The 22,950-nt window shown below is 57.3% G+C and overlaps 2 protein-coding genes across 4 annotated transcripts; one reads left to right on the top strand and one right to left on the bottom strand.

Annotated features, from left to right (window-relative positions):
- The first annotated feature begins 10,588 nt into the window (after positions 1-10,588).
- LOC147234362 (cystine/glutamate transporter) lies at positions 10,589-15,578 on the top strand. Of its 2 annotated transcripts, XM_086146185.1 has the most exons (13): positions 10,589-10,914; positions 10,993-11,231; positions 12,641-12,767; positions 12,853-12,968; positions 13,071-13,196; positions 13,284-13,383; positions 13,671-13,715; positions 13,795-13,918; positions 13,994-14,097; positions 14,309-14,405; positions 14,494-14,643; positions 14,725-14,902; positions 14,996-15,578. In XM_086146185.1, exons 2-13 carry the CDS (start codon positions 11,003-11,005, stop codon positions 15,058-15,060), a joined length of 1,461 nt encoding a protein of 486 aa, XP_086002311.1. In that variant the 5' UTR covers positions 10,589-10,914; positions 10,993-11,002; the 3' UTR covers positions 15,061-15,578. The 2 variants fall into 2 exon arrangements, with proteins under 2 accessions (XP_086002311.1, XP_086002312.1); XM_086146186.1 differs by lacking the exon at positions 14,725-14,902.
- Positions 15,579-15,915: 337 nt separating this feature from the next.
- Positions 15,916-22,950, bottom strand: foxm1 (forkhead box M1). Of its 2 annotated transcripts, XM_086147346.1 has the most exons (10): positions 22,911-22,950; positions 22,764-22,818; positions 21,059-21,538; positions 20,159-20,301; positions 19,734-19,940; positions 19,517-19,645; positions 19,379-19,435; positions 19,170-19,218; positions 18,901-19,073; positions 15,916-18,793 (listed from the first exon to the last, which is right to left on the bottom strand). In XM_086147346.1, the coding sequence occupies exons 3-10, from the start codon at positions 21,492-21,494 to the stop codon at positions 18,017-18,019; spliced, it is 1,971 nt and encodes a 656-aa protein (XP_086003472.1). In that variant the 5' UTR covers positions 21,495-21,538; positions 22,764-22,818; positions 22,911-22,950; the 3' UTR covers positions 15,916-18,016. The 2 variants fall into 2 exon arrangements, with proteins under 2 accessions (XP_086003472.1, XP_086003471.1); XM_086147345.1 differs by lacking the exon at positions 22,911-22,950 and having other exon boundaries at positions 22,764-22,900.

Genomic DNA, 22,950 nt, shown 5'->3' with positions numbered 1-22,950 from the left:
GGAGCGGCAGGGACTGGATCTGCTGCGGGCCAACAGAACGTCACGCCGGGGATCGGGGGGGGGGGGGGGTCGACCCCCCGGAAGGCCGGGGCAGAGCTTTAATTCACAACAGGGATGTGTGATCCGGGGGGTCCTGACCTTTGACCTTTGTTCCACGTCGGACACAGCGACGACCTGCGTGCAAGCACGCTGCGCGCGGCTCGGGCTCCGCGGCGGCTTGATGGCGTCGTAGAGGGAGGTCCTGTACGCCCCGCAGCCGCCGGAAGCTTCGTCGGCACAATCTTCACCTCACGTCCCTGGTTCATGTCTGCTGAGCCCACCTGAGGCCACCTGACCGGCTCTCCATAGAGCTAATCTGGATCTGGATCATATGTAACCTGTATGTGTGTGTGTGTGTGTGTGTGTGTTGTGTGCGCGCACGCTGCCAGGAAAGAAAAGGGGTGACAGCTGTGGAAGCCTTGGAGTGACAAGGCGTTTTCTTTCATCTCTGCAGGAAGAGGATGGAGAGGCAGAGCTTCGGCTCAGAGGCCGGTTCACCCGCCTTCATTCATTCATATTCAGACAGCTCACGCCTCCCTCACTCTGTCACAGCACGCGCACACACACACACACACACACACACACACACACATCTACAGCAGGCCTCTCCCACTGTGAAGTGACCTTCAGACTTGGAGTTTTCAGGAAGTTCCTCCCCAGAATCTTCATTATGCATAAAGAGATCAGGCCTGAACTAGCAGACCATCATTCATTCATTCATTCATTGGTATGTAACTGTTACACTCCTCTCTGTCCTGTGTGTGTGTGTGTGTGTGTGTGTCTGTGTAGTTTGCAGAGAGAGGGATATCAATATCTCTGACTCACCTTTCTCAGTGAGCCGCGCACACACACACACACACACACACACACACACACACACACACACACACACACACACACACACACACAGTGCAGACTGACTTCAGCACCACAGACAGCGACCTCCGCCTGAAGCCTGACGTCAGGGTGCCACGGCTTCGTCCTGAGGCTTCTCTTGTTTTTCGCTGGAAAATGATTCTTACCGCATATTTACATGAGACTGCAGAAGAACTGGCCATCATGGTGGCCCCCTGTCTGTGCCATGAAGATCCTTCATCAGTTCCTCAGTGGAGATACATGCAACCGATGTTTATACATGCAACGATCAGAAGCCCTGATACCACAGAACTTATGAGGAACGTTCAGGTTTGTCTCCAAGCCTTCACGTTGGTCTATAAATCGATCAGATCTGTGTGTTTTGGTTCTACTTTCACCTTCCCTAGAGTCCCACCTCACCCGCCTCACCCTCTCATCCCGGGGGGGGGGGGGGGTCCCCGTGAGGCCGAGGCTCTCTGAGCCGCCAGGGTTCGTTCCCTCCAGGGTTTCATGGCTCGCATCCAGGCCACCTTGATGGCGAAGACGTTGCTCGTCAGCAGACGTGTTGATTTCTTTCTGTTCTTGCTTCTGCGTGGATTCATCCAGGAGCTCAAACGGGCGGTTATTTTTCTCAATGTGACGTGTGTGTGTGTGCGTGTGTGTGTGCATCTTTATGGTATTCTATATTTACCTATCCATTGTTGCTTACAGTAATTCAGAAGTTCTTCAAACATACAGACAAGGCTCTCCTTTTGAAGGACATACCAGGTTCTATCCAAAGCAATCTTAAAGAGTAAATCTATGAAACGAGCAGAAGCCGTTGATGTTCATGTTCCGGGCAGCGACTCCGACCCCTGCCGGCCACCAGGGGAACGCCGGGACAAAGCCCGGCTCGGCCCGTGAGCCAGAAGAAGACGAGAGGAGAGGAGCGGCCCTCTGTTTCTTCATCTTCACGACCGTCGGGGGCTCGACGGACATCCGGAGAAAACAGCTTCTGGAGGTCAGGACGGACGGAGACTCACCCGACGGAGCACGAGGCGTCTTCATCACGGCGACCTTTCGGATGTCCGTCATCGTCGTTATCTTCTTCGGGACTTGGAGCGGGGCTGTCCTCGCACAGCCGGCTCTTCTCCTTTGTGGGTCCTAAGGTGGCCGTGGAGGCCCGTCCTCGGCCCCCATACGCGCTGCGGCGCCGGCGTGGGACCGTCGAAGCGGCGGACGGTCGGATGGCGGTGGAGCCCCGTCCGGTCTGTCCGTACGAGGTCGCCGCTAGGCTTCTGCCAAACATGGAGGTGTTGCGGACTCGTGGAGCGCTGCGCCTTCCTGCGCTGCCGTCGCTCAGCCCTCGGACCACCCAGTTGGAGGAGGTGATGTTAAACCTTTCCCGGCCAGTTTTGACAAAGTCCTTCAGTCTTTTCTCTGACCCGCAGGGGCCGGCCGTCCTGCTTCTGCTCGTGAGTCCAGAATCTGCTCCCACGGAGCTGTTGATGGAATCACTCCAGGCTTTAGGTGTCTTGTGAGCGCTCCATACAGGAGGATTGGTGCGGCCGCAGCGCTGTAGACATAAAGCCGTCGCAGCCCTCGCCAGTCTTGGTCGTCGAAGGCTCTTGTTCTGCGTTTGGCACGAGCTCCACCGGCACATCTCGAGGGCTGGTTCACCTGTAGCGTTGTCCACTTTAATGATGGGCTGGCGTGACGGCCGGTAGGCCTGCGGTTGCTACAGAACCCGGGTCTTTGGGAGACTCCAAAGGCCTGGACGGTGGGCCAGGTTTCTAGAGTGGTCACTGTCTTTGCTCACTCACTCAATTCTCCTCTGCACTCCTTCTGCTGCCCTCTGGTTGCGATCCCAGCCGTGGGACCAACCAGACACGAACTCTCCGGAGTGGAGAAGACGGCACCTCCTCACAGGGAGAAGCCGGTCCGAGTCGACCCGGGAGCCTTCGAGCTCCGTCGGCGCTACAAACGCCAAGGTTGCGGGTTCGATCCCGCCATGGGCCCCTGAAGGTTGTCGGTTCCACGGGCGCGTCTGTTCTATTGCTGTTCTGACCAAATTAATAGGATACGATCAGTGCGTGTGCATGATGTCTTCGTGAGAACCCGCTCTGGGCCGATGGAGAACCCGCGCTGACGGAGAAGGAAACGCTCAAGGCTTTAAAAGGCGCTCCAGCTTCTCGTGGTCGTGTTCCGGGGCCCGGGGGGTCGACGAGTGGGAGAAGCTGTGAAGCCGTGGCGGTCTCCACACTTCCCCCGTTTCACGCCGGTAACGTTTGTGAGCGCGGCGGAGAGCCGTCAGAGACGTTCTCCCGCCATGGAGTGACCTCTACCGGCGCCGTGGAGCCGTCACTTCTGGTGATTCTCCACAGCTAAGCTGAAGGTACCACCTCTTGTCCTGACCGCGTTGTGGATTTGAATTGTATTATTGTAGGCATCCCATGGAGCAGGTCTTCTCCCTGTCTCTGCGCCTCCGGTTCACGCTCGCTGGGACCCCTCACTGGGACGCGCCGGATGAAGGAGTGATTCTGTATCCACGGTGTCCTGCTATTTCTTCTCGGCTCTTGGAAGGAAGCGGCCCCGGAACGGAGACCAGAAGCATGATAAGCCCTCGAGCATCCCCGTGTCTGGGGAGCGCAAGAGGACGGCGGCAGGTCGGGGTCACCCGGGAAAAGTCAGCTCCTCAAACATCCATTAGCATTCAGCCAATAAGAAGGAGCTTTGTGAAAGTCCCTCACATCCTAGAACATCCTCGTTACCTGCTGACGGAACCGAAGCCGATCCCTCCCGTTGATCTTCCTGTTTAAAGGTCAAATGAAGATGGAGGATCAAACATCTCATTTCCAGTGCTCAGATGTTGGATGAAGATGTCAGGACATGAATTCTCTGAGGCGACAGCCTCTTCCCCGGTGGTTGTGCGAGCCACGGGTGTCGCCATCTGTGTTCCACCTGACCTTGAACCCCCAGACACTGAGGGTTTCACTCCCGGCCCGGGAGAGCTCACCCCCAGCCCTCTCTAACAGCTACGTCCCGCTTCCCATGGGGTGAAATCAAACTCTCCAGGCCAGGAAGCAGAGTGGGTTCCTCGTGAAGCTCCAAAACCGGGAACGGAACAAGTTCCTGTGTGATCTCAGCCCCGGGGGTCTTCAGGTTCCCGGCTCGTGAGGATCTGCAGCCATCCTGACGCCTTCTCAGCGGCGTCGTTGAGGTTTTCTGTGGCTTCCTTGCCGCGCCGAGCCCTACAAAGTGACTGTCCCGCCTCGGCGTCGAACCTCAACGGGTTGCACCGAGCGGGTTCGGCTTTCCTGCAATACGCACGTGTCACGCACGTGTCCACCCATCGTCTTGCACTGACCCCACTCAGGGTGACGGGGGAAGTCGGAGCCTGTCCGCCCGGGGCGAGTGTCGGGGCGAGTGTCGGGGCGAGTGTCGGGGCGAGTGTCGGGGCTCGCCCTGGACCGGCCGCCAGTCAAAGGCAGGTAATGCGGACGGACAAATGTTCGCTCACTCGTTCGCACGTGTGGCCGATCAACCGGCTGCACGTGTTTGGACTGAGGGAGGAAACCGTAGAACCTGGAAGGAAACCCGCACAGAGACGGGAAGAACATGCAACCTCTGCACAGAAAGGTCCCCTGCCGGAATCCAACCGGGGTCCTTGGAGCCGTGAGGCCGCGGCGCGACCCCGCTAAATGTACTTCTCTGCATGGTGAAACACCACAGCACAACACACTTCCGGAGCCTGGGTCACGCTCACAAAACGCTCGACACCATTATACGCCCCTCCGCGTGACCATGAACAACAAGACATGACACACTGCAGCGCAGCTTCATTTCCTCAGCCGTGCACGGCAGCAGCCCATCCTTGAAACCCCCTCGGGCCACTTTGTCGTCATTGTTATGTCAGATGCTATCACGAACACACATACACAAACACACACACACTGACGGGCGGCCCGAACAGTGGCAGGGCACTGAGGAGGCGTCTCCTAGCAACTGGACCTGAGCCTCATCTTGCGTCCGTCACGTGCTCCCCGGAGCGGGGGTCGGGAAAGTCTGAGGCACCAAGAGCAGACGACACACACACACACACACACACACACACACACACACACACCTCCGACGGACCGGAGGCGTCGCGGCGGGCTCCAACACATTCTGACGCCGCGCTATCGCTCTTCATCTTGTGTGACATGAATCCCTGGTCGGACGGCTTCGGTGACGGAGCGGCCCGGTGAGCTGAACCCGACCCAGATCATAAAGACCTGCAGTCAATCGGCCGCCACGCCGGACCGGCAGCCTCGGAGACCGGGGCCCGGCGGGAAGGCTGAACCGGCGCGGGTCTTCTGTTCGTGGATGAAAAGGCGAAGACGAAAAGGACAAGAGCTGATCAAACTTAAGGGGGGAGTCGGCCCCGGCGGGCGGAGATCTCCACCGCGGGACCTCATCGAGCCGCCGGCGAACGCCATCATCGGGGACGGTTCGCATGTCTCCTCAAAGGTCCGTCCTGACATTTGGCCTCCGGACGCTCTGCGGCTGAGCCGCCTGTGAGAACTCGTTGTTGATCTTCTATTTCCTTCAACTGACAAACAACCGCTGACATCTCGGCCGAGCCAATCACAGGAGGACAGAGGCGGGACTTGACCCGGATCGGTCACCTGTCAATCACATGCAGAGCGACAGAGCCCGAGTCACACAAACAACGGCGAGAACCCGAGCGGTGAAAGCTCAGCGGCCGAAGGGCGTGTGAGAAGAATAAGTGAAGACGACGACACGGACCACCGGGTGGAATCATCCGTCAGGTCTGGTTTTCTCTTGACCTTCGGAGATGATCATTTTGCAGAAGCAAGGAGAAACGTCAGCCCGTCGAGACGGAGAACAGAGCCGGTGTGTCGGTTTGGTCGCGGCTCTGTGTCGGGGTCCCGTGACCAGAGAAGGTATGAAGAGCACCGACTGGCCAAGAGCAGCCGGTTTCCTCGTCGACCTCAACATCCTCTCAGATGTTTGGGGAGGGACCTTTTGAGCACGCTCTCCTCAGGAGGGGTCCTCGGACCACCGGGTGTCATCTCCTGCCGAGGGTCTCTTCAAAGTATCTCAAAGTGCGTCTGCAGAAGAGCGCTTCCTTCAAACCGCCAGCCTCTTCATCACCCGCAGAGCTGTCGGTCCGTCACGTCCAACCGCGCGTCCCTTTCCGTCCGGCCATGAAGCCGTTCTCCGTAAGGAGATTCGACCCCATCCCACGTCCGCTCGGCGTCCGCCGATGGAGATGGTCGACAGTAGACTGACAACACGGGTCTGATGGCCCCCTGCAATCCACCCAGTGAACGGACCGTCCGCACGCAGACCCACGGCACCGGGACCAGCCACCGGGAGCGGGTCTTCACCACTGGCTCTCCTGGTCTGACCTTTTTCCTTCATAAAAGCAGAAACAGGCTGGCTGTCGAGCACAGGAGCCCGGAGCATCGCACCCTCAGAATGAGACTCCACCGATGAGGAACGGGATCATCTACTGAAATACATCAGACCAGGTCAAATATCCGTTTTTCCTGCATGCATCGCCCGCACCTCATCCTGCAGCCTATCCCAGCTGCAATTGGACGAGCCCGGGCCAATCGCGTGTCGAGACGTGCCGCCGCCCGCACGGCTCCACTGAACGTCCTGCGTGGGTTCGGACCGGAGCAGGAAGCACGCAGACCCGGGAGAACATGTGAAGATCCAACCGGGGACCCGCCCGCTGTCAGGAGAGGTTCTCACCTCTGCCGAGACTCCTGAACAAACATGTTCTCATGGATTTGAGGTCCTGGATCCCTCCGAGCAGGTCCACGCCGAGCTCTCCGTCAGATGACATCTGCTGCTGTTCCAGGGAAGATGGACTCTCGCTGCTTCGCTTCTTTCCATCCGTGCCTGTGTTTGGTGGGAGTCCACGGAGACACCTGGCGTCTCCAAACCCCACAGGAGGCCTCCTTCATGCCGCTCGTCCACGGGTCGCCGTCACTCAGGCAGCAAACTTCCCACAAGCGACGAGTGCGCGGCGTCTCCTCTCCGTCCGCGGACCTGGTCTTCTGCATCAAACAGAGCCCTCCGTCTCGACGCCACGCGATCGCACTGCTCGTCCTCAAACCCGAGGAAGGCGTGAGGAGGAAACGGAGGAACCCTTACCTTCCCGTTCACAGGCAGCTTCAGACCATGCAGTCGGGCAGCTGATGTCAGGAGAACATTGTTGATGTTCCACTGCAGGAGGTTTGGCAGAGTCTGGCTGTGATGATCAGACCTGGTGTGTGTGTGTGTGTGGGGGGGGGTTCTGATGTTCTGATGTTCTTTTCAAACAACTGGATGACTCAAGGTGCAGTACTGGGATTCTGTCAAACATGACCCGCGCGTGAACTTGCACAGGCACACTTGATCTTCACACCGCCGTCCATTTGGAGAGAGTTTGATATGGCGCTCCCGACACGGCCGCCTGCAATCAGCGTGCGTCTATCAAACAGGCAAAACACAATCGTGAGGCTGATTTGGTCGCCGGAGCTTCGCGGTTGCTCTACTTCTGTCACGGGGGGGGGCGGACTCGGGCAGGGAACCACACCTCAGAGCAGGAATCTGGATTGAAAGCGCTTTATTTGGATTGAATGGCAGGTAGGGTGTCGCCGGTAGGCCCCTGGCCCCGAGACAGAGTTGCACAGGACGGGTTCCAGGCAGGGCGGGCTGGATCTCGGGCTGGGTCAGAGTTACACCGGCCGGCTGGGTCCGGTCGTAACGGGGTAGGGGTCCGATCATGGCAAGGCAGGGGTCCGGGCGTGGCGTGGCGTGGCGTGGCGTGGCGTGGCGTGGCGTGGCGTGGCGTGGCGTGGCGTGGCGTGGCGTGGCGTGGCGTGGCGTGGCGTGGCGTCCGCAGTGGTCTGGGATAACCACAATCCTCCGGCCGCAGGGTGAGTGCCGCTGCCCTTTATAGGGCTCTTGATTAGCGGCAGCTGCTGCCGCTGGCACCGATTGCGAATTAATCCCAGCCGTGTCTCCTCTCGGCTTCCGAGAGGAGATCCTGACAACTTCAGCTTCTATCCAATCAAGGCTTTTCGGGGACCGGGACCCCCGGCCCGATGGAGACCGAGCAGGGACCCCCGAGGACATCTATCATCGAACGTTGTGTTTCACAGTGAACCGGGCCCGGCGCACCTGGGAGTTGAATGTGCAGCGAGCGGGGCGGCCATGACACCGACATCTATACACAACCCGGTCCGCCGATCGCCGCGGCAACATCGACGGGGTCCCGCGATCAGCTTAAGAAGGAGGGCCCTCTCTGCCATCGCACCGCACCATCACGGAAGGGCCCTGAACGATCAGGGGCTCGGAGGAGCGTCCAGGAACCTTCGGAACCCTCCAGGAACCCCGGCCACACAGAACCACGTATACAGGCTATTCAAATAATTTTGAGTTTTGAGGCACTCTTTTTACGGCGAGGCCGGAATGAACCAGGAGCCATCAGAGCTCCTGCGTGTCTCTGAAGGTCTGCGCTCCTGACTGGAGATCACCTTCTGGCCCCTTTCGTGCACCCGTTTATGTTGGATCCATATGAACATGAATGGCGCAAAGCCAACGGGATCGGCTTGGGGTTAGGGTAGTCCTCGTGGAGCGGTGGCTTCATTTGGCCCGTCGGGACTCCAGGAGCTAGCATCCGGCTGCTAGCCTAAAGTTAGCATCCGGCAAGCCCATAGCTGGCGTCGGTCCTTCGAACCTCGAGCTAAATCCTTTGCGGCCGCTTCGCCTCACCCCGGCTAGCAACAAGCGAAATGCATTCCGGCCGATTAGCCTCGAACCCGTTAGCCACAAGTCAAGGGCTTCCCAGTCAGCGATCCTCACAGCGCTAACAACTAGTTAGATAGTTTACAGCGAGATGGCCTTAACTCTGTTAGTCGCAAGCAGATCACACTCTTTATTTTTATTTGAATGTATTAATATCAGGTTTTCCAGCTTGAACGTCCACCTGATTTGAGAAATGCCGGAGCTCATCCATAAATACGGGCGCAGAAGGCAACACACACCTGATGTGACTTCCTACATGTGTTTGTGCATCCCTTGCTGTTTGTGAAGGAAACTTAATGAATTCCCTGGATGGACTCACACACACACACACACACACACACACACAATCACACACACACGCACACACACACACACACACACACACTTATTGTCCATGTGACACCTGGGCCAGTAATTGGGGAGTTAGAGCCCGGAATTGGCTGGGTTCATAAATACAAGCTCAGCTGGTTGCCAAGGGCAACGTGTCCATGAGAACATGATGGGGGGGATTTGTTTACCTCGAAAACAGGATCCATCAGGATCCTGTTTACCCTTGATGCGTTTCCCTTCTCATGTCCATGGCGGGTTCTGAGAGGTTCTCCTGCGGCGTGGACGTCGTGAGGGGAAACAGGCCAATCACACGGTCAACTTGCCGACGGCACGATAACACGTCCTGGCTTCTGTTAGCAGAAACCCTGGAACGGCTCAGCGGACGGATGGGGCCCACCGGGGCCTCCGACCTCCACTGGCCGGGATCCTGGGAGGTCAGGTGGAAAACAGCAGTGGAGTGGGGCTCACATCACACACACACACACACACACACACACACACACACACACACACACACACACATACCAGCCTGCACAGGAGGCAGGGTGGAGGCATCTCCTCCTCCTGTCCTCCGGGCCAGCAGAGGGATGGGCTCTGCAGTGCTGTGTTTGAGACCTGCTTCGCGCCTGTAGCGCCCTCTGCTGGGGGGACGGAAGGAGGCGTGATTGTGAGGGTTGAGGGGAATTCAAAAGAAAGAAATGGAGTCACTGACGTGAGCGCACGGGGACTTTTTGGTGCTCGGAAACACGGGATGATTCACTCTGGCGGACTGAGGAACCAGTTCACGTGTCTCAAACCAAAAGTTTTGCCATTTCACATTTCCGTCAGATGTGGCCGACTGACCTCTGCTTGGACGTGGACTCACGGGACTCGCCGCGCTGCAGGAGATACAGGCCATTAGTTCAGTTCTCCGGAAGTATTCGAAGCAGATCCTGGAGGACCTGTCCTGGCAGACCAGGACCCGGAACACGTCGTATCACTCCAAAGAATCCGGGGGTCACGTCGGCTCCATCCGGACCACGTCTGGTACCTGAGCGGACATCTTTCTGCAGGTGGCGTTCACACACCGAAATACCAATGTGTGTGTGTGTGAGTGTCTGTGCGCGCATGTGTGCTGGAATGTTAACAAGCTGGGCCCTCCTGACGGGGCACAGCTGAGTCGCCTCCAGCAAGAGAGGGAAAGCCGAGTTAATTGAGCGGTCTGGATTGTGTTTTTGTTTTCTGCTGGGCGCCGAGCCTCGGCGGGGGGGTCAGCATTCAGCACCAGGCACCTGCTGGTGAAAGGAACATTTTCCGACCCTGTGACAGAGATTTAGAGAGGAAACGAGAGGAAAACGTCCATTTTCTCTGCCGGGCCTCTTGCAGTTGAAAAGCTGCCCTCCTGTGGTTCCTGCAGCTGCCTCCGCCTCCCGCCTCCTGCCCCTCCGCCTCCTGCCCCTCCGCCTCCCGCCTCCTGCCCCTCCGCCTCCTGCCCCTCCGCCTCCCGCCCCGCTGCCCCTCCGCCGCCCCTCCGCCGCCCCTCCACCCCCCAGACGCCTCCACCCAGCCCTCAAGGCCTCCATCAAGTTGAACACACAATCCACCACACACACGGAAAATAGAGTGCAAGTTTGCACGGCTGCGTCGACGTGCCGCCCGGACGAGCGCTGGCTCGGTGTCTTGCTCTGCGCGCCAATGAGAAAGGATCGCCGAGAGCAGAGGGTCGGAGGGGGAGTCAACCAGCTTTACCACGTGAGCTCCTGTTAGACCGAGAGCCAGAAGGTCGTCCCTCGGAAGGGTTTAGTCTGAGAGGAGAGGAGCCACGAGAACTCAGGGTTCTTCTCGCGGTGCAGAGGGTTTGCAAGGGGCAGAGCTGTGACCTGCTGTGACCTGCTGCGACCTGCCGCCGCCGCCGCCGCCGCAAAGGTACGTCTCACCCGATCGTCAAAGTCAGCCGGAAACCATCTTGCCCGGGAGAGGAAACTAAATGCGTTGGGTTTGAAGTTGTTCGAAGATGGACAGGATCCAGACGAGGACGGAGGAGGACGTTAAGAAGGAGGGGGCGGAAGGGGAGGCGGTTCACCTCCGGAGGCAGATCGGCCTGCTGCCCGCCGTGTCCTTCGTGGTCGGGACGGTGGTGGGCAGCGGGATCTTCATCGCGCCCAAGGGGGTCCTGATGAACAGCGGCAGCGTGGGGCTCTCCCTGCTGGTGTGGGGGCTGTGCGGCCTCCTCTCCATGTGCGGTAAGAAGCGGGAGCGGCGGCGCTCGCGAGGTCGGAGTCAGGAAAACTTTATTGGTCCCCGAGCGGCAATTGGACGGCGCGGGGGACGACGTAGCAACCCAGAGCAGATCCAAGATCTCTAAATACATAGAATAAAGAAAGTGAAAATAAATGAGAAATAGAGTGAAGTGACCCCGACATGTGCAAATAAACTGTACGTCTGTCCAATGGGCAGAAGAGAAGAGAAACTCTTCCTTTGTGGAAGCGCTATGCGTTCGGGTGGTAGATATCACAGCACGGGTGCAGGGGGGTTCCTTCAGCTTCAGGCAGGAGGACACCTGGAGGACCGGCCCCGGAGCAGAGTGACCACCCGTGACCGCGAGGCGGTGCTCGGGGAGAGCGGATGGTGCTTGGAAGGACAAGACAGATGAAGAGGACAAAGGCCGGAGCAGAAGGTGAAAAGGGTCAAGAGTGCCGTGTGGGTTTCAGGGAGGAGTCGGTCAGGGAGATCTTCCAGATGACTGGCAGTGAGATCGGAGGCAGGAGGAGAGGTCCCACCGGGTCGTCCAGAGGGAAAGTAGATGAGGAGACCCGGTCGTGGAACGAGGAAGTCCGGGAGTTTATTGCAAAGAAGAAACGGGACGGCGAGGAGGCTGAAGAGCAGCCGGAGGACCATCTGGCAGAGGCCAAACTAAGGTTTGATGAGCTCAAGAAACTCCTGGGATCGCCGCCGGGCCCCTTCTTGTTTGATATGCTAACGGACAGGCAGCCGCATGAAGTTAGACCGGAATCTCCAAGGACCACAATGTTTGCAGATGACGCTGTGTTCTGTGATGAGAGCAGGAATGAAGGCTAGCAGCAGGAGGCTCCGGGGGGGGGGAGGTGAAGAAGGTGGAGGAGTTTAAGAGCCGAGAGTCAATTCAGAGCAATGGAGAAGGTGGAGAAGAGACGAAGAGGCAGAGGAACGGATGGCGAAAAGCCAGAGGGAAAGGAAAGGTGGAGAGGACGGGGGTGAAGAGCAGCCGTGGTGTCGCTTCAGGGACTCTGAAGAGAAGACGGGAGGCAGAGATGAAGATGTGGAGGTTCCTCTTTGGGAGCGAGGAGGAGGGGAAGCCGCAGCACCTCAGCCATCAACAGAAAGTACGGCGTCAAGCGGAAACAGCAGAACAAAATGGGGATGAATCAGGTGGAGACTGTCGGCAGGCAGAAGGTCCGGTCTGACGCTCCTCCGACAGTCAGGAGGCGGCTGTCTGAAGCTACCGCCAGATGTTCGGCGGTGGGTTTCTGCTGAACGCTCAGACACGAGGCTTTTTCTCTCAGTCCGGCGCTTTGCAGGCCGTGGAGTCCCTGTTGCCCTGGCAACCAGCTGTGTGTGTGTGGACGCCCCCTGCTGGCGGGCCGCGTCCACCGGTTGTTGTTCTGTGTTCCAGGGGCTCTGTGCTACATCGAACTGGGAACCAGCTTCTCCAAATCGGGGGGCCACTACACCTACCTGCTGGAGACGCTGGGGCCGCTGCCCGCCTTCCTGCGACTCTGGAGCGAGTTCTTGTTCTTCAGGTGGGTTTCCTGTAGGAACGGTTAGCGGTGGCTGAATGAAGCTAAAGGTCGCTCAGGCTTCACACGCCGTTCTTTCCACCTCCAGGCCGGCCGTGACCTCCTACGTGTCCCTGGCTTTCGGCCGCTACGCGGTGGAGCCCTTCTTCGCGCCGTGCGCCCCGCCGCCGGCTCTGGTCACGCTGGTCAGCATCCTGGCAGTGAGTGAGTGCCTCCCGTCCTCCTCCCGTCCTCCTCCCGTCCGCAGGGCGGCGCAGTCGCCCCGGGAGCCGATCCTAACGGCCGTCCTCACCCTGTCCCCCAAAGCCTTCGTCGTCACCGTCAACTGCTGGAGCGTGACGGTGGCCTCCCGCACCCAGGTCATCCTGACCTTCACCAAGACCTTCGCCCTGGTTCTCATCATCATCCCGGGGGTGATCGCTTTGGCCAAAGGTGGAAGGACCAACCATCCGCCGCTGGAGAAACATCTAACACACGGTTTGCTCGTGAAGGTCTGATGCAAGCTCCTCAAATGTGCAGGAAAGACGGAGAACTTCCAGAACGGGTTGGAGGTCGAAGCTCTGACGCTGGATAAGCTGCCGCTGGCCTTCTACAACGGCCTCTATGCTTACAGCGGATGGTAGGAAGACGAGAAGAAAGTCAGGATGGCTTCTTCGTCCACCTTCTCCCTCTCAGAGTGGGAAACCGGACAGCAACCGTTGCAGTCTGCGGGCCGGCCTGTGGGCGTCAGATAGGCCGGCAGAAGGCTGCAGTCACATGCCAGTCGCTGAGCCCGGGTGTCACGCCTGAGCTGGCGTTCATTCGGCCATCATTACGTACTGGGATGAAACAGGATCGATTACGATAACGTACACAAACCTCTGTGTGTGTTTGTGTGTGTGTGTGTGCTTTTCTCCCTGCCTCCAGGTTCAATCTGAACTTTGTCACAGAGGAGATCATTAACCCCAACAGGTAAGAAATATCTGCCCGCTTTATTGTCTTTGTTTGAATCGCAACGGTCTCCGTGAAATCTGTGGACGTTGTTCTGCAGAAACCTCCCGCTGGCCATCACCTCCTCCATGGTGCTGGTGACGGTCCTGTACGTGCTCACTAACGTGTCCTACTACACCATGATGACTCCCGAGGAGCTGCTGCAGTCGGACGCCGTGGCCGTGGTCAGCGCCGCTCCAGGGGAGAAACGGAGGAGGAGGCGACTTTCCACGATTGTGATCCGGTGTCTTTCTGCGCAGACGTTCGCCAACCGCACCCTCCAGGGAATGGCCTCCGTGGTCCCCGTCCTGGTGGCCTTGTCTTGCCTGGGCACCCTCAACGGCGGCTTCTTCGGATCCACGAGGTTCGTAAACCCGCGCTCGTTTAGAACAGCCCGCCGCCAGGACGACGGAAGCGGCGTCATCGGCGGAATGCGGAAACTTTGACACAGCGGGTCGCTGAGGGAGCGTCTGCGCCGGGAGTCATGTCGTGTTTTGAGACGGGACGGACGCCCGCCGGGACGTCCGCCGGTCGTCCGTCAGACATCTGAGCCGCCGGAGCGTGTTTTCTGGCAGGATGATGTTTGTGGGGGCCCGAGAAGGTCATTGGCCGCACATCTTCTCCATGATCCACCTCCGCAGACACACGCCCCTCCCCGCCGTGGTGCTTCAGGTGAGGCGATCCCCGCCAACGGCGAGACTGACCGGAAGAAACCCAACAGGAAGTCAGAAACATTTCCGATCTTTGGCTTCGTCCCCAGTACCCCATCATACTGTTGATGTTCTTCAACGGAGAAATGTACCAACTCATCAACTTTGCCTCCTTCTCTCGCTGGTTCTTCATCGCCCTGTCCACCTTGGGGCTGCTCGTCCATCGGTACCGCGTCCCCCTCCACCCCAGACCCTTCAAGGTGAGTGCCGCGCCTCCCGCGCTTCACGTGTCGGCACGACCCCCGCTGATCGGACTCGTCGCTCCCCGTGAAAACGCCAAGGTGCCGCTGGTCATCGCCGCCACCTTCACCGTGGTCTGCTTCTTCATCGTGGGCTTCTCTCTGTACTCGGACCCCTGGGTCATCGGCGGGAGCTGCGCTCTCACGTTGACCGGCGTTCCGGTTTACTACCTGACGGTGCAGCGCTTCCGGCTGCCCGCAAGCTGGAGACGCGCCTTCCGTGAGTCCCGGTCACCGCTGGAGAGCGCCGGTGTGAGCGGAGGTCGGTAGACCGGAGGACCTCCGTAACTCTGCTTCTCGTCCGCACCCTCAGATTACTGCAGCAAGATCGTGCAGATCCTTCTGAGCGTGGCTAAACAGGAGGTCAAGACCTACTGAGGACAAACTCCAGGCCTCGCCCAAAGGGACGGCTCCCCCCAGACCGTAGAAGAACAGATTCCATCCCGTTGGCGTCTGGTTGCGAGCCACGGAGTCCTGGTGATGGAGGTCTCTCTTTCAGCTGCGGCAGAATCAAAACAGCTTTCTGAAAAGACTTCCCACGGAAATGTTTCCCCTTCCGGTGAAAAGCCTCCTCCTCCTCGAACCAGAACTTTCTTTCAGATAGCAGAGAAGCCCCGTGGAGGCCGGCGGCCGCGGAGCAGCTGCTTCCCCTTCTTCTCAGTCTTCACGGCTCCTCTCTGGGAACCTGCGGCAGCCACAATAGACTTCACTGGCGCTGCAGATATTATCTTGGAACGTAGTGAGCGGGTATCAGTGGGTCTGCTGTAGAAATAAAAAGCTCTTCTTCCCATGACTTTTTCTTTTGCATTCAAAGTCCTGCTGCCTGAGACCGGTTCTTCTACTCCTATTGAGAAACAAAGTGACACATCAGGCAAATAAAGTGAGAACCACCAACAGCTGTGTTTGGCTTTTAATTTTAATACTTGTACTTTGCTCAAGAGCTGGAGAAGCAGCGTCTGACACCTCACGCTGTCACACCAGAGGGTGGAGGGTGAAAAACACCAAGACCTACTGCACACGCGCACTCCTCTCATCACCACCACATCTCCCACAGGTTGCCATGACGCACGCACGCACGCACACACACACACGCAGTCCCATCCGTGTTCACCTCAGGATGGACAGGAAGGGGTTAAAGACACACACCACATGGCACCTACAAAAATGGGGATACGTGCGCCCCCCCCCCTCTGAACTGAAGGCCTGCTGGTGAAGGACAGCAAGGACCTGTGAGGTGGATGACATCGCCTCCACACCAGACACTCGCCTGCTGGTGAAGGACAACAGCGAGGACCTGTGAGGTGGATGACATCGCCTCCACACCAGACACTCGCCTGCTGCCGTCGCTATTGCTAACTGCTACGGTTTATTGCTAACAGTCTAAGATTCACCTCCCAAGGCCGCGGGGCAGATAAGCTGTGCCGACACATTTACGTTCCGAATATTTTGCTAGTAGAGGCTTGTTTAGCTTGTTAATCCGCCCCGCTGAACTTGAAATTTTATGGTAATTAAACTTGAGTTATTTGACCTTTTCCCTGAAATACCCATGATCCCCCAATAGATGGTGCAGTCCTCATACACAGACCTTGGCTGGATGGTGGCGTGATACTCTGTCACTTTGTCACTTTGCTCCCTTTGAACCCTTCTGTAAAAATGAGCGTCTGATGGGAAAGAAAAGTGGACAGTGAGTGACGAGTGTTTAGTCAGGATTGGACAAAAAACACTTATTCACTGGACTCCTAATAACAGCTGTATGCTTGATATGCCAAGAAACTATTGCAGCTTTAAAAGAATACAATATCAGCTCTCACTTAGCCACGTAGCATGCTAACTATGCTTGCGAGCGGGCGGGCACGGCTCCGAGGTTGACGGATGATTTACTGGCCAAGCGATTTATTTTTCCCCGGCGACACGCCTCGGTTCTCAAGTCGAGCAGCAATGTAGCGGGTGGGGTTCGGCCCCAAATGCATCACCGCCACTTCGTACCGACAGCGGGTGAAGCGTTGGTCATCGCAGAAGGCGGATGAGGGGCCAGAGGGCGCCCTCAGACACGGCGGGTTCAGACAGACACGGCGGGTTCTGGGAAGTCTTTTGTGGCAAACAGGGCAACCTGTCCACTGGGAAGGGAAAGAAGAAAACCCCACAACTAGAGGGACTCTAAGCGAAGCTCTTCAGTCCGCACCAAATGCCCGCCATGTCGGGGGCCGACCAACTCCGCTGGCGCCAGTGTTTTGAATGGGGGATTAGCCATTTTTCCGAACCTCCGGAGGACGGGGCATAAGATGCTGACGTCGTCCGGCTCCACCTACAGATGTGAGCAGACGTTCAGCGTCATGGACACCTACAAAGCTCGTCACACATCAGAGTTAACTCGCCGACACCTTCGTATCCATCCTGAGAATTGCCACAACAAAACAACGCGCTGGCACATAAGGGCGATCAACACCGCAGTTCCCACTGAGTCGGAACAGGTTTCTTTACTGCGTTATGCAATCCATGCATTTGGAAAACAATTTGTGCTGCGAACCTTGCATATTCATGCTTTGCCATTCTACAGATGCCATTTCTACTGGTTCACTGGAACACTCCATCCATCTGGTTCTGGGTCGGCTCCCGCTGTCAAATTTTAAAAGCCATTGAGGCCCGTGAGTCAGGATGTTTGCCCAGCCCAGGGCTAATATATATATTAAGATGTGCAAATTGTCATAGATAACTCTGGCCTTCCCGTGCGCAGACAAGACACGAGGACAGAAGACGGCTCCCGGAGGACGGGCTCGCCGGAGCCCGACGGTCCTCGGTGATGCGGCTGTGAATGCAGTGAGTTCTCCTTAGTGAGAGGAGAATCCAGAAGGCCACCTTCTCCAGAACCGCCTTCCAGAGGCCCGCCGGGCTTCCAGCTCAAGAAAAGAAGCCAATAAGCGTCAGAAGCTTCTCCTTCGAGTGCCGTCCACACCGGGAAGGGGAAGCCGGCTCTCCTCAGAGCCTGCTGAACGCCAGCGCCCTGTGCTTTGGAGGAGAAGGTCGGCGTGCTTCTGTGTTCGCCTGAAGAAGACCTCCGGTAATCTCCCGTCAGGCCTGAATGCCGTGGGGGATGCTCGGAGCTCTGAATGTCCTGGGCCGTTAGAGGTTTACTTTTTGAATACTGATGGACTCACTGCATCGCAACAAGGTCAGCGTCCACAAACCTTTTCCGCCGTTCCCTCTCTGACCCGGAGGCGGCCTGGACCTCCGGCCGACGGGGGTTCGGGAGACCTTTTCCGGCTTTGACAGTATTTACATTTCCTAATCTGCCACTTCTAGTGTTATGGGGAGAAGAAGTCGGGCGATAGCCTTCTCAGTCGGCCTTCAGCTGAGGCAGGATCTCCGACCAGCTGATGTTGCTCATGCCCAACTCTTCGTCGTCCAGGCCGGGGAAGCTGATGTCCACCAGTATCTTGCTCAGACTGTCGTTCATGGTGTCCAGGACCAGGCCCTCTGTGATCGGCCGCCTGGTGGGCGTGGCGGCTCCTGCCCCGAGGAGCTCCCTGGAGCAGCTGCTGCGGGGGCTCCTCCGGGGGGAGCTGAGGTGCACCGGCGGCGCGGGGGGAGCCGAGGCGGCCGGTTCCAAGGGGGAGCTGAACAGAGACCAGTCCTTGAAGGGGGTGCCCCCGAAGCTGAAGTTGGCGTAATCGTGCTGCGGGGTGACGGCGGGGCCGCCCGGCGTCCGGATGGGGCTGAAGTCCGGGACGGACGGGCCGCCTTTGCCCAGGGGCGTCACCTTCCAGGGCTCGGGCGGCACGCTGGAGGGGGGCTTCCTGGGGGTGGAGGAGGTCAGGTGGAGGACGCTTTTGATGGGGGTCTTGAAGGCGAGCTCCGCGCTCCGCGGCTCATCCGCCTCGGCGTCGGGTCCGTCCTGGGAAACGTCGCAGACGACGCCGGAGTCGAGGAAGGTGCTGTCGGGGCAGAGGAGGACGGGCTCCTCGTGCGCGGACCGGACCAGGTGCTGCTTACGGCGGGAGCTGCTGCCTCGGCTCCCGGAGAGACATTTGGGAGTCCTGCTCTGGACGGGAGCGGTGACGGGCTCCTCCTTCACCTCCTCCTTGATGTCCACGACCTTCGCGCTGTCCGTCAGCTGGGAGACGGAGCCAGGTGGGAAATGAGTCATTTGAAAGGTACGGCAGGACACCGAGCACGGTCCAGACCCTGGCCAATGCGTGGAGTCTTCAGGTCAGGACTCACCTTGGGAGCGATCCGGACCCTCCTGAAGCTCCGGGAAATGTTCTTCCTCTGCTGTGCGCGAGAGGGGGGCGGCCGGGCTGAGGAGGCCGGCAGGTAGAGGGAGGGGGTGACCGGGAGCTGGATGGGCACCAGGTAGGAACTGGTTCGGGGGAGGAGAGGTTTCATCTTTTTCTCTGGATGTGAGAGGGAGGACAGAGAAGGAGAAACACTCAGAGGTTGAGGATTCACTTTTTGGGGCCACGGTTTGTCCTCCATGCTTGAAAACCCACCAGAACCGGCAGCAGGTCTCCCGGCCTCAGGAAGGATCCTCTTCTGCTGCTGTGGGAGGAAGAGGGAGGACAAACAGGGGTGATTCTGAGAGCTCAGACTCCTGAGCCCCTTGGGAAGCTCGCTAAAAGAACAAGGCTACGGGGCTTTGGACACGCTGCCGGCACAAAACCCCCATGAAGACTTCGGAGAAGAAGGAGACCCGTCTTACTTGGGGGAGTAAGATCATCGGCACCGGGACGGGAGTAGCTGCTGGGTCACAACCGGGCTGAAGGACGGGGGACATAAAACGGGTAAGACATTTGGAGAACACCCATCACGGACCAGGCTGGGACAGTGGGTGTGTCACCTTGTAGACCTGATCCAGAGTCAGGCAGCGATTGGCCTCGGGCCGGATGGTCCAGAAGGAGATCTTCCCATCCGGGGACGTCTCACGGATAAACATGTCGTGCAGAGACAGGTTGTGCCGGATGGAGTTCTGCAGTTGCGAGAGAGCGACAACACATTCTGACTGCAGCTTCCAGGTACCTGCTATGGAGGTGGAGATGTTCCCGCCTGCGGACTACCTTCCAGCCCGGCTTGGCCACCTCTCTGAAGTAGGGGAAATGATCCTCGATCCACGTGTAGATCTCTTTCAGCGTCATCCGTCTGTTCTTGCGGCTGTTGATGGCGAACTGGATCATGGCCATGTAGGAGTACGGAGGCCTCTCGGCCACCGGGTCCTTCGCAGCGACCTCCTCCTCCTCCTCCTCCTCCGCAAGCGCCTTGGGGGCCTGCGACAGAATAAGTGAGTCAACCATGGTGTTGTCAGCCCCCCTGGGTCTATCTGTCACGGTGGAACACTTTGAATCCTGGGTCAGTTGTGGCTGGGACATGGACGCAGAGACTCGGTCGCTCCTACAGCCTCACTATAAAGCGATCCTATCTACGCCGCAGCTCGGAGAACCTGTTTCTTCAACGCACAGAGTCAACGGCGGCGACGGAAACTGACCTGGGAGTCGGGCGGAGCCGGGTCCTGGTTCTCCTTGCCGTCGCTCTCCTTGGCAGACTCCGGCTCAAAGGGACTGATCCTGCCCAGCCAGGTGATGTTGGTCAGGCTGTCATTTAGAGGAGCACAGTCCTGCTCCTGTTTCACTGATACAGAAAACCAGCAAACGTGTTGGTCATCATTCAAAGCATTACAGCGTGATCGCCTCTAACCTGTAAAGGTGCTCCCTGGCCAGCCCATAACCTATCTGTCCCATTAAGATAGGGCTGGCAATGTGGCCTTAACTGAGCTTCATGATATTCACTGCCCATTTCTGCACAGCTCTCCTTGTGGGCAAACATCACATCCTCCAAAAATGTTGTGTACCGGCCCCCAGAGACAGGAACACGTTGATGCTGCTGTCAAGGGGCTCCGAGCGCTTCCAAAGTAAAACTGAAGTTTTCCAACGCTGACCTGGTTGTTCACATACTACAAAATCTCAGGGACTTTGTTACAGTCATATTATTTTTCTTCTTCTTTCGTCTTTTCCCGTCAGGTGTCGCCACAGCGAGTCAACTCTCTCCATCTAACCCTATTCTATGTATCCTCCTCTCTCACACCAACTACCTTCATATCCTCTCTCACTACGTCCATAAATCTTCTCTTTGGTCTTCCTCCAGACCTCTTGCCTGGCAGCTCCAACTCCAGCATCCGTCTACCAATATATTCTCTATCCCTCCTCTGTCCATGACCCAACCATCTCAGTCTGGCTTCTCTGACCTTCTCTCCAATACATCTAACATGTGCTACAGTCATATTCTTCACACAAATCTCAAAGCAAAAGTGAGGAAGTGGCTTTGGGTTATCATATAATACACATGTATGCATTGCCTGATTAAGGAGAGAAAAGTGTGATTTACGTACACCGCTTGATTCCGACGAAAGATTTCGCCTCCGAGGGCTCCTGGCCATCGTCCGGTCCCGATGGCTGTCCGTCTGTTGGCCCCGCAGAGACGCCGTCCTGTCCGGGAAGGGACCCGCCTTCGTGCTCTCCACTCCCGCTCAGGAGGATGAATTTGTTTGGTCCCTGCGCGCCGCACTCCTTGCCCCTGGCAGTGAGGGCCCCTATCACACTCTTCAAATTGGCCGTTTTTGGGATGACGACCACCTGCGTGTCAGACATGCAGGGGTGATCCAAAATGCGAATGCCATCGGGGAAGCGGTGGCTAACGGAGGGCTTCGGGGCATCTGTGCTCGCTGCACTCGGCTCGTTTGGCCATTCCGCCGATGACGGATCGCTTTGCTGGAAAGGCAGCTTTCTTCTCTTGAGGATCAAGGGTCTCCTCGGGCTCCGTCTCATGGTCGGTGTAACTCTGGAATCGCCCTCAGTTGGTCACAGGTGCTCTGGAAAGGAATGTATGAGGAGCAAACGTGGCATTCTGTTATCTGCTCCTATCTTTGTTATCGTCTTCCTCCTTTTGTCTCTTCTATTTATAGTTATTGTTGCTCTGTTGTGACAAACAAATTTCCCCTATGGGAATCAATAGTGTTATCACTTTTAATATTTCTACAGAACAATACATAACAAAGATAGGAACATGGTCAATTCAACGCTGACATTCCAAGTAAAGGCATTATAATGGTGACAACACCATGTCAGTGTTTGGTTCATGAGGTGACAGAGCAGCAACGGGTAGAGACCTCGCAGCAGACACGATGATGTACGTTACACACCCAGTTAGGAATCTGAGTTACTTGTGATATATGGCTAGTTAACCTGCCGGTGGGATTCAAGCTAACGAGCCAGCCATTGGCATCAGATTGGTGATGATTGGTCTAAAAACCGTTTCAACTATTTCTATTCGCTTCGAATGTGTCAGGGAAGTCAATTTTATCCGTGTGAAACAGTGCATGACTTCTAGAGCCCGTGTATGTGTGTGTGTGTGTGTGTGTGTGTCAGCAGCCGTCTTTTCAGGTGTCAGATATCGGTGCAACCTATGGAGGAACGTTTGCAGCCGTCGCTCACGTCTCCTCGCCGGCGTGCATGTTGCTGCGTTGCGGGTGTTTCCCGGTCCCAGCTGACGTTGGAGAACCGTTTAATCCCCGACAGGTGACCTCGGTGAGGACACACCCGTCGGCTCGCAGGACTTTACTGCCGCCGACCAGCTCAACTAGCAGCGGCCCGGAGAGCCATGGGCTGAGAGACATTAACGTCACCGGTACCGGGTACGTGCGTCGAATCGAAGCTATGTGTCGAAATGATACCGCAGTATTGAAGTGCCCGGTTTAGTCAAAACAGTTATTTTGTTAATAACTCTCAGGATTGACCTTTTCTGCCAAGGAGTTCAGGCTGACGTGCCTCTTATGAAGCGCGTAGTGCGCGCATCGAGCCGCACAGCCCAAACTGACAGATTTGGAGCACTTTCAGGGGCTTACATACGTCTTTACCCACTGTAAACCACTGTCTGGGTAGCCAAATCAAGTGAACGGCACGGATAAAGTGCTTACCAGCCAACGGCAGAGCCATATCTTCCCTTTATAGCTAAGCTTTACTAGCTAGGTTGCTAGTCTGGATGTAGCTAGCTGTCAAAGCTAACCTAACCAACACTTAGGCAAGCAGAAGCCAAACCTTCATATTTCTGTGAAGTCTTGGGTCTCTTCGCTCCGTGGGCCTCCTGTTAGCTCTGAAAACACACGATTCATGGTCGACGTTCAACAGAAAAGCCGATGATCCTGTCCTATTGTTATTTACATGCCGTCCGGACGATTCGGAGACCTTTTTGAATTTTGGCGCTGTGGGATCCGCCTTCCTTGTC

The sequence above is a fragment of the Fistularia commersonii genome, chromosome 5 (genome assembly GCF_037954325.1).
Source record: "Fistularia commersonii isolate RoL2024-O1a breed Wild chromosome 5, RoL_Fcom_v1.0, whole genome shotgun sequence".
Taxonomy (NCBI): domain Eukaryota; kingdom Metazoa; phylum Chordata; class Actinopteri; order Syngnathiformes; family Fistulariidae; genus Fistularia; species Fistularia commersonii.
This window is presented reverse-complemented; position numbering and strand designations above follow the sequence as displayed.

Excerpts from the sequence above, each read along its gene's own strand:
- LOC147234362 (XM_086146185.1), top strand. The coding sequence starts at position 11,003 with ATGGACAGGATCCAGACGAGGACGGAGGAGGACGTTAAGAAGGAGGGG. Across the intron at positions 13,384-13,670 it reads CTCTATGCTTACAGCGGATG|GTTCAATCTGAACTTTGTCA; the intron begins GTAGGAAGACGA and ends CCCTGCCTCCAG. Across the intron at positions 13,919-13,993 it reads AGTCGGACGCCGTGGCCGTG|ACGTTCGCCAACCGCACCCT; the intron begins GTCAGCGCCGCT and ends CTTTCTGCGCAG.
- foxm1 (XM_086147346.1), bottom strand. The coding sequence starts at position 21,494 with ATGAGACGGAGCCCGAGGAGACCCTTGATCCTCAAGAGAAGAAAGCTG. Across the intron at positions 20,302-21,058 it reads TTTCGTCGGAATCAAGCGGT|TGAAACAGGAGCAGGACTGT; the intron begins GTACGTAAATCA and ends TTTCTGTATCAG. Across the intron at positions 19,646-19,733 it reads TGGCCAAGCCGGGCTGGAAG|AACTCCATCCGGCACAACCT; the intron begins GTAGTCCGCAGG and ends TCGCAACTGCAG.